The sequence below is a fragment of the Pelmatolapia mariae genome, linkage group LG20 (genome assembly GCF_036321145.2).
Source record: "Pelmatolapia mariae isolate MD_Pm_ZW linkage group LG20, Pm_UMD_F_2, whole genome shotgun sequence".
NCBI lineage: Eukaryota > Metazoa > Chordata > Actinopteri > Cichliformes > Cichlidae > Pelmatolapia > Pelmatolapia mariae.
The window spans coordinates 386,772-397,764 of NC_086244.1; the positions used below are offsets into that span (position 1 = coordinate 386,772).

At 48.8% G+C, this 10,993-nt stretch overlaps 1 protein-coding gene across 1 annotated transcript in view; it reads left to right on the forward strand.

The window, feature by feature from the left end:
- oprl1 (opiate receptor-like 1) overlaps window positions 1–9,610 on the forward strand; it is a 71,615-nt gene extending 62,005 nt beyond the window's left edge. Inside the window, exon 6 of the mRNA XM_063464019.1 lies at window positions 9,063–9,610. Within this exon, the coding sequence (XP_063320089.1) occupies window positions 9,063–9,610 (548 nt within the window). The remainder of the gene's footprint in view (window positions 1–9,062) is intronic.
- The last annotated feature ends 1,383 nt before the right edge of the window (window positions 9,611–10,993 follow it).

Below are 10,993 nucleotides of genomic sequence, written 5' to 3' on the forward strand. Positions count from 1 at the left end.
ACAAGGGCCACTGAGCACGTGCTAGAGGACACAGAGCTCTGCTCTTATTGGTGCACAGACTCGGTTTACCCATTTACAGCAGAGCGCCAACGGGCCGCCGCTGAGCAGCCTGTAGGACAGTTAAACCATTGTCTTCATCCTTTCTGTTCTTGTCAGCAGGTCCTGGCTTTAAATTACAAACCAGGACATGAAGCCTTGTTTCTGCTCCAGATGTTCAAATGTATGAAACGGTTGGAAAGTTTACTTGTTTGCCACAGCGCCTATCTGCTCTCAGCCGCTGCTCTTCATTCCTCTCCATATACACCCGTCGGTTTCTGCTAAATGCCTCCACCTGCTCCTTCTCTGCACTCTGAGCCCGCTCAGGCACTCATATCTGGTGATGTAAGTCACACGCGTTCATATTTATAAACTCATATCAATGAACAATCCTGCAGGCCTGTGTGAGAGTGAGGAGGAGTGCAGCTGAAGCTCAAACATAAACGTTTGTCTCCTAAAAAGGTCAAAATATCCAGAGAATGCTGCTCAGTGCAGTCGCACGCACAAAAAGATGCTTTTCTCCATCTAAAGGCATTTACACACCGACCCTGAACGCAGACTCACACAGACCAACACAGACTCACAGAGACAAACACAGACCAACACAGACTCACAGAGACCAACACAGACTCACACAGACCAACACAGACTCACAGAGACCAACACAGACTCACACAGACTCACACAGACAAACACAGACCAACACAGACTCACACAGACCAACACAGACCAACACAGACTCACAAAGACCAACACAGACTCACACAGACCAACACAGACTCACAGAGACCAACACAGACTCACACAGACTCACACGGACCAACACAGACCAACACAGACTCACACAGACCAACACAGACTCACAAAGACCAACACAGACTCACACGGACCAACACAGACCAACACAGACCAACACAGACTCACACAGACCAACACAGACTCACAAAGACTCACACGGACCAACACAGACTCACACAGACTCACACAGACCAACACGGACCAACACGGACTCACACAGACCAACACAGACTCACACAGACTCACACAGACCAACACAGACTCACACAGACCAACACAGACTCACACAGACTCACACAGACCAACACAGACTCACACAGACCAACACAGACTCACACAGACTCACAAAGACTCACACGGACCAACACAGACTCACACAGACTCACACAGACCAACACGGACTCACACAGACCAACACAGACTCACACAGACTCACACAGACCAACACAGACTCACACAGACCAACACGGACTCACACAGACCAACACGGACTAACACAGACCAACACAGACTCACACGGACTCACACGGACTCACACGGACCAACACGGACTCACACGGACCAACACGGACTAACACAGACCAACACAGACTCACACGGACTCACACAGACTCACACAGACCAACACAGACTCACACAGACTCACACAGACCAGCACAGACCAACACAGACCAACGCAGACTCACACAGACTCACACGGACTCACACAGACCAGCACGGACTCACACAGACCAACACGGACTAACACAGACCAACACAGACTCACACGGACTCACACAGACTCACACGGACCAACACAGACTCACACAGACCAACACAGACTCACACAGACTCACACAGACCAACACGGACTCACACAGACCAACACAGAATCACACAGACTCACACAGACCAACACAGACTCACACAGACTCACACAGATCAACACAGACTCACACAGACCAACACAGACTCACACAGACTCACAAAGACTCACACGGACCAACACAGACTCACACAGACTCACACAGACCAACACGGACCAACACGGACTCACACAGACCAACACAGACTCACACAGACTCACACAGACCAACACGGACTCACACAGACCAACACAGACTCACACAGACTCACACAGACCAACACGGACTCACACAGACCAACACGGACTCACACAGACCAACACGGACTAACACAGACCAACACGGACTCACACGGACTCACACGGACTCACACGGACCAACACGGACTCACACGGACCAACACGGACTAACACAGACCAACACAAACTCACACGGACTCACACAGACTCACACAGACCAACACAGACTCACACAGACTCACACAGACCAGCACAGACCAACACAGACTCACACAGACCAACGCAGACTCACACAGACTCACACGGACTCACACAGACCAGCACGGACTCACACAGACCAACACGGACTAACACAGACCAACACAGACTCACACGGACTCACACAGACTCACACAGACCAACACGGACTCACACAGACCAACACAGAATCACACAGACTCACACAGACCAACACAGACTCACACAGACTCACACAGATCAACACAGACTCACACAGACCAACACAGACTCACACAGACTCACAGACTCACACAGACCAACACAGACTCACACAGACTCACACAGACCAACACAGACTCACACAGACCAACACAGACTCACACAGACTCACACAGATCAACACAGACTCACACAGACCAACACAGACTCACACAGACTCACAAAGACTCACACGGACCAACACAGACTCACACAGACTCACACAGACCAACACGGACCAACACGGACTCACACAGACCAACACAGACTCACACAGACTCACACAGACCAACACGGACTCACACAGACCAACACAGACTCACACAGACTCACACAGACCAACACGGACTCACACAGACCAACACGGACTCACACAGACCAACACGGACTAACACAGACCAACACGGACTCACACGGACTCACACGGACTCACACGGACCAACACGGACTCACACGGACCAACACGGACTAACACAGACCAACACAAACTCACACGGACTCACACAGACTCACACAGACCAACACAGACTCACACAGACTCACACAGACCAGCACAGACCAACACAGACTCACACAGACCAACGCAGACTCACACAGACTCACACGGACTCACACAGACCAGCACGGACTCACACAGACCAACACGGACTAACACAGACCAACACAGACTCACACGGACTCACACAGACTCACACAGACCAACACGGACTCACACAGACCAACACAGAATCACACAGACTCACACAGACCAACACAGACTCACACAGACTCACACAGATCAACACAGACTCACACAGACCAACACAGACTCACACAGACTCACAGACTCACACAGACCAACACAGACTCACACAGACTCACACAGACCAACACAGACTCACACAGACCAACACAGACTCACACAGACTCACACAGACCAACACAGACTCACACAGACTCACACAGACCAACACAGACTCACACAGACTCTTTCGGCTCACCTGTACTCACCTGTGTCTTCCACTTCCTGTTTGTGTTCCGTGTCGATAACATGCTGTCCCCAATCAGGAATTCTGCTCCCAGAGATCTAGCAACAAAGCGGCGTCAGACACTGACTGTGATTGGTGGACTCTGCTGTTCTCTATGAGTCAGCTGATCCTGACCAGGTGTGTCAGCTGACACCAGGTCAGCCTGTAGCCGCCATGAGGAACGACGGCTAAGGAGCTCTGAGCCCACGCTCAAGTCTGCTGCTCATATCTTCCGTTTTGTTCTTGTGGTCGCTGCTCAAAGCTCGTGGTCACAGGTGAGAGCAGGAACATGGATGAAGCCAGGTGAGAGGGAGGTTGCCCCTCCCCTGAAAAAATTTATTTTTCTGCAGTTGGTTTTGGCGTGTTTGCAGGGTGAGCTGATGAAAGGCGTTCAGCTTTATAAAATCCATCCTTAAAACAGTTTCTGTGCACGCCGCTCTCTTTGTTCGCCGTGACTCGCTGATTCGAATCGATGCTGGAACTTTTCTGACATTTATTAATCGTTGGGACACGTGGCCACACGCAGCACACTTATTAGCTGCTGAATGGAGCGATGCGCCGCAGCAGAGAGATCCGGAGTGCGGCAGCTCCTTATTGATCGGCCTGCAGCGACGGCCTAATCCCATCATCGCTTTTATTAGTCTGAGCTACATCTGCACCGCCTCCTCTGCCGCCTTCTTCTCCTCTTCGTTGCCTGTTTCTCCTCCTCTGATTCGTTTTCGTCCTGTTTTCATCCTCTTCCTCCTCTGATTCGTTTTCGTCCTGTTTTCATCCTCTTCCTCACCTGTCGGCTTCAATCACTAAACATTTCTCCTTCCCATCTCTCTTTCATCTCTCGTAAGTTTATTCTTCTTTATTCTCATCTGTTTAGTTTTACTTCCAGTTTAAATCTTTGTCTTTATCCCCTCCTGCGTTTAATTTCAAACTCCTCCTGTCTCACATCTTCGATCCCATCCTCCTTCTCCATCTGCTCTCCTTCTTCCTGTGTAATTCCACCTCGTTGACCTGCTCTTGGAGCTTCGCTGTGCTCCTCTTCCTCTTCTGTCTCCTCCAAACAAACAGAGGGTCGAGCAGCCTCAAAGCTGACGGCTGCAGGCGCCGTCACAGCTCGCTGCTCGCAGTAATTGGGGTCAAAAGCCTTGCACAAGGACAGGGCGGCAGGATGGAGGCCAGAATCAGCAGCTCCCTGCTGTCAGACCGATCCATCCAAAACAACACGCCGACAGGTGCTGCAGACTCTTCAGAGGGTGGAGTTACCGCAGCATCCACAAACACAGAAAGGTGGGTGGAGCTTCAGTCACATGCCCCGCTGGTTTGTGATGTTTTACTGCTGCCACCATCTTGGTTCAGAGACGAAAAGAGCAACACGGTGTTAGCCAATCAGCGTGCAGTTTCATACCGCCAATCGATGATGACTGAGCGTGAAGTCATCAGCACTGATTACGGAGGTTCTGTTTCACATACACTTCTACAGGGAGACTTATCGCCATCTGGTGGCCATCAGATAGGATTTTGCCAGAGGTGCTTCTGCGTGGCGTTGTTTTCCGGAAACCATCAAGTTTTTATGACATGGATAATACGAAACATCACGGCACATTTGTTCGTCTCCCGAGGAGGACAGCCACGGTCCAGATGAAAGACGAGAAAACTTGAGCAAGTATTGGCTGCGGTTGTGACTTCTTCTGCTTATACAGCAGCACTGATTTCGTATTTGTATTGTCTGAATGGCGACACCTGTGGTTCAGGAGAATACTGCAGCACCTTAACAGCGAGCATAAATAGAAGTGACCGTGTGATGATGTTACAGACCCAACGTGACCAGTGGGGAGGGTTTACTGAGGACGTGCTACCTGCAGAAATACTCTGAGCTGTAGTATACAGTACCCTATTTACTAGTACTGTAGTATCTGGTACAGAGTAGAGAGACAAACAGATCACAACATCTGGATCTTCAGACCTGACACTGATGCTGTTCTCTATGAAGATCACAGCTTTCCACTTTGATAGTTTAACCTGATTTTTGCTTTTTTACGGCACTAAAGGAGAAAAACTGGGATGACGTGGAATTATCTGAGTCCTAACACGTGGCAGGTTTGGACCAAAGACTGAACAGCGATCAGGCTTCTTGGGTTTTCTGTCTGCAAGCTTCCACCTGTCAAACATCGTCACGCGGAGGTTTGGACCGAGCTGCACAGGTGGGAATTTAACTGCTCTCGCGTGTTCAGGTGGCAGCACATCAAGAGCCAATCACAGCGAAGCTACAGGTCCCGTACTGTGGAACAAAGAAAGGAGAAAGCGATGAGGGAACGCGCAAGGAAGGCTGTTTCACTCTGAGCGAGAGACAATCAGAGGTTGACACGACGATATCAATATATCACTTAAATTAAAACTGACAGAAATAGTGAAGGAATCAGGATCAGACGTGAGGCGCTGCCGACAGAAGCAGAAGAGGTCACGTGAACGAGATTGTAGGGTGGTTTGTGGGCGGAGCTAGAGTGGTGTGTTTAAACTCAGCATTATTTAGGCTTAAAAATCTCCATAGTCTTGTCAGCGACATAGAGTGCTGAGACTGTTGTGTGATGCACTGATGGGTGAACGCTCGAGCAGACACAGACCCTCTCTACTCTAAAGCACCTGGAGGCGACTGCTGTTGTGATTTGGTTCAACTGAAGTCAATCTTCTGTCTCCGTCTCTTGAACTGAAAGATAAGATAAGATACATCAGGTCCAAACTGGGGTGGGCGAGGTCAACCCAACATCAGGTCCAAACTGGGGTGGGCGGGGTCAACCCACTAAGTCACATTTAAAAATGTGAGACATGTCCAAAGAGCCGTCACTTAGTAACAAAGAGCCGTTACTAAGTGAGTGCAGGCTGACCTTTTCCAGAACTGCGACACACTGCAGCGGTGTCTCTGAGATTTCCACCAATCACAGACCGAAGAGTAGACCTGTCCACCGTCACATGACCTCTGAGCACACTCGGCTTGTTCTGCACTATGTTGGCACTTTGTCTTAGTAACTGACACACACACATCTAGGAGACCCACAGATGTGGGCATGATGGGAAATCATCCCCATGTAGTGCCCCAGTCCTGGGTCTCTAAGGCTGCACTGTCCTCGGGCGTGAGGACGTGGTCATTAGTTTAGGGTCTTCCAGTGTGAATGAACTTTGACCCTCCGTCGTTTAAACCTTTTCCTGTGTGCAGAACTCACACACCTCTGTAGGTGATCAGTGCTCTCCTCTGCTCACTGCAGCGCTTCATTTTTACTGAGACACATTCACGTCGGGTTTAGAAATGGAGAAGCATGTTGCTGCACATCTTCTAACACCTGTTAAAAGACTTTAACAGGTGTTAAAGTCTTTTAACAGAGAGACGAGTGTTGGAGACCCAAACAGAGAGAACTGCAGTAGTCCAGTCTAGAGGTGATCAATACGTTTGTCCAGGTCTTTAGGAGGAAGATAAGACATCGCTTTGGCAATTTCACCTAACTGATGAAAACTGTTTTTCACAGCTTGGTTCTCTCATTTAAAGAGCCGTCTAAAGACACTCTGAGATTTCTAACAGTCTGAGAATGATGACAAGCGAGAGGACCGAGGGTCTGAGTTAGCTCATCCAAAGGGGCGTGGCCTCCAAAAACAATCAGTTCAGTCTGGTTTTTGTTTAGTGTGAGAAAACTCCGTGTTAACAGCTTTAACATCATGTAGACGGTTAAGCAGAGGCTGCAGTGGGACATAATTGGAAGTGTGTGTGGTTATTGCTCTCGCTGGCTGAATCGCTGTCATGGCTCTGCAGAGTTTGCTGTGACTTTTTCTTAGGACATTTTCTCAGGGACGGCTGAATTAATGGTGACAGGAAGTGTTTCTGCTAACTGTGCAGTGTGAAAATGGTTAGGAATTAGAAACAAAGTGGTGCTCCTGTAGTTAAAAGTAGGTTGTAATTAGTGTGAAGTGGCGCTCGACTGTAAAATGCTCTTAATTCATTACAAACACACTTGTTGGATCAGGACCCGTCTGATTGGTGCAGAGCTCGGCTGTGGCTCGTGCTCCTGCACTCAGGCCTCAGTAATAAAAAGATCTGCCTGTAATCTGCATTCTTCAAGGATATTAATAAAACATCAAAGCTAATGTCAGCAAACTTACCTGCCAACAGGTAATCAATCGTTTTTAGGCCCGTTTGTGGCGTCTTTGGTGAATCGATGGCAGGCTCGGACCTCGTCTGAGCAGGAACAGAGTCAGGCGCTGCCCCTGACTCCTCCCAGCACTTTAACACTAAACCCTGTCAAAGTTCTAGATGAACATGACCGTGTCCGCTTTGGTCTGAGTATCTTAATCTCAGTAAAGACCTTCACTGGGTGCGAGCAGGACGAGTCCATCAGAGGAACAGCTCGGACTCAGAGAGGCTGAGATGGTTTGCACATGTGTGGAGGAGGGAGGGTGGAGGATGAATATGGAGCTGCCGGGCAGAAGGAGAAGAGGAAGACCTTTATTTAATGGACAGGTCAGTTAATCGAGGTTGATTGGTAACTGTGGTCACATGACTCGATTCCGGTATGAAACGTTGGGTTTCTGGAAGGAATTTTTTCCGATCTTTGTGAGTTTGGGCTCTTCCTCCAAATGAAGGATGAGCTGTGGTCATCGTTCTCAGTGCTGGACTTAAAAGACTAGTATGTGAACTCAGGTCTAAGCTGAGTCTTTAAGGTGCAGTTTTCAGTTATTTAGTGAATGCAGGTGATGAAGGTGAACTGATGAGGGTGCGCTGCAATCAGGTATCTGACCTGCTGAAGAAGGTCGGAGCTGTTTTAAGGTGCAGTTGTGAACCGTGGCTGTTTCTTGCTGTAATGTCCCACAGACATACCTGTGTTTGATTCTGAAGTGTGTTGGTTTTGGATTTTCAGGTGTTTGCGGTGAACTTTTGTTCTTTTTCCTTCTGGTGTCTCTTTTGTAGAAAGTGACCTGCCCGTTGGGTTGTGGAATAACTCTGCAGTCATTACTTTCTTATCTCTCCATGGGCTCAGACACATTTATCTTCCTGTCTGCCTTCTCCAGCTGCAGACTGTATTATGATTAAACTGATTAAACCAGCTGACTCTCCTGTCACTGCTCATTCATACATTCATACCTTGTCTCCTTTGCACCTCCCATTTTTCTTTTCGCTTTTATGTGCCTGTTTCTGTTATTAGCATACTAATTAGCATTTTTAATAAGCACATTAATATGCAGATATCAGGAACGTTGTTCCCTGTAGGTTCTCTTCCATCCTGCCCGGCTGCATTGCAAATGAGTAGCTGGAGGTTTACTCCTCTCTGAGTGCAGGACTGTGGATCCTTGAACTAAAACTGGAGCAAACATCCAATCAAAAGCAGTCTAACACACACGATTCTCCACCAGGAACTCATGAGGACAAAGCGCTGCCGTCCACTCGACGTCACTGTGAACTCATAAAATCACGTTATTCAAAACAAACCCTGCCGTGTACTTCTCTATTTGAAAGTGTAACTTGTCACACTAACATATTCCACCTTTAATAGAACAACATCAGCCACTGTCCTTGACATTCATGCCAACAACACATACACCGACCAACCTACATCTCCCCACTGCCCTCCCCCTTTTTCTCCCGTATTTAATACTTCTTCTTTATTTCTCTTTTGAACTTGTAGGTTTGGAGTGCATAGTGGCTCTGCCCGAGCCAAAGAGCCACTGGGATCCCGTCTTTGGTACCTGTGTCTTCGTCTTCTCCTTCCTCATCCCTGTGGCCATCATCAGCATCTGCTACAGCCTGATGGTCAAACGCCTGCGCAGCGTCCGTATCCTGTCTGGCTCCAAGGAAAAGGACCGAAACCTGCGGCGCATCACCAGGATGGTTCTGGTGGTGGTGGCGGCATTTGTGGTGTGTTGGACCCCGATCCAAATCATGGTCCTGGCTCAGTTTCTGGGCTTCAACCTGAGTAGCCTATTCACAGTGGTCCTCATGCACTTCTGCATCGCGCTAGGCTACGTCAACAGCAGCTTGAATCCCGTGCTCTACGCCTTCCTCGATGAAAACTTCAAGCGCTGCTTCCGAGAGTTCTGCCACCCGTCTCCATTCCGCCTCGACCCCCAGCAGTCTGGCAGGATGAGGAGCATCGCCAGGGAGGTGGCGGCCGCCTACAGCTGCAAAGCCGGAGACGGCGGGGGGCTGGGGGGAGGGACGCCGAATCCGGCATGACTAGGCGTGGAGCTCCCCTTGGTGGGGGTGGACCCCCCACAGAGGGGAGAGACCCATGGAACTGGGAACTCCAACACAGAATTGACTCAGATTACAGCTCTCTAGCGGCACGAGCCCTCCCGCCCCCCAACGAGGAGACTGGCCTGGGGCGGGGGGGAGGGCGACAAGGAGGATGAGTTTGAAAGGAAAAGGATTTAGGGACAGACGGAGGGGATGTGGGGACAAGTTTAGAGTGAAGAGTAGCAGAGATGTCCGATGCCCAGACTCGTGTTTTGAAACTTTATGCGATAAGACGGGTACATAAAATACTTTGAAACAGCTCTCTGGCCTCTGGAAAAAATCTCACCCGGCTTCAAGAGAGGCGATAAATATTCATTCGAGCTCCAAAACAACAGCCTTGTGAAAAGAAACTGGATGTGTGGCGTCCCTGGAGTGATGACTCTGTGACGAGAAGGCAGGAAGTGAAGTGAATGTATGAAAATCAGGAGGAGTTTAACAGGAGCTGCCGATGCCAAATCAGAAACTATGATGCTTTTACAATAAATATATAGAACATCAGAAACTCTGTGGACCACGAAGACGTGCAGAGAAGGAACAGATCATTCTTAAAGTGTGAAATGGTTTCAGTCTGGAGAACCTCACAGTAGGACATTTTTGCTGTGGTGGTTTTGGTAAACGGGGGCTACATGATGTAATACGCTGCTGCCAGCACTTTACTGGGCCAGAAGTGTGACTAGACTGATGTGAAATCAGCAGCTTGTAGAAGTAAAAGAGCAAGACGAGATTCTGTTAAATATGGGGGTCAGGTGAATGTCATTTCTTATTTGAGCGACATTTCTCAGCTGAGACTCAACAAACCTAAGACACCCATGGGAGGACATGTTTCCTTTGACTTTCTGCATGGTGCTTGTGTGGGGGGGGTTTACACTGCGCCGTGTTGCCAGATGCATCTCACAGTTAGATAAGGTGTTGTTTGGGATCTGTGGTGGAGAAACGCGTCGAGGTTTAACGACCTTTTGTGTTTGGAGGTGCCATTTCTTTGTTTTGTTCAGTGTTTAGGCGCTAAAAATAATTTTGGTTTAGGATTGTTGACTGTGGTTTGGGTTAAAATGTGTCCACCACACTCGTGAGCCTTTGTGTTGAAAATCAGGAGTTGGAAACCAAAGGACAACATGTGTGTAACAGACTCACCAGCAGCTTTGACAAAATGACTTTGTTTGGCTCCCGATGGACAAATAACAACAACTGAGATTCAGTGTTCAGACAACGCTGCCTTTCAGATGGACTTTTACTCTCAGATACAAAGTGAACTACATACCTGTTTGATCTGAGGTTAAAGACTCAAAACTGCAGCTCACACTTGAAGTGGGACATAAACAGCCT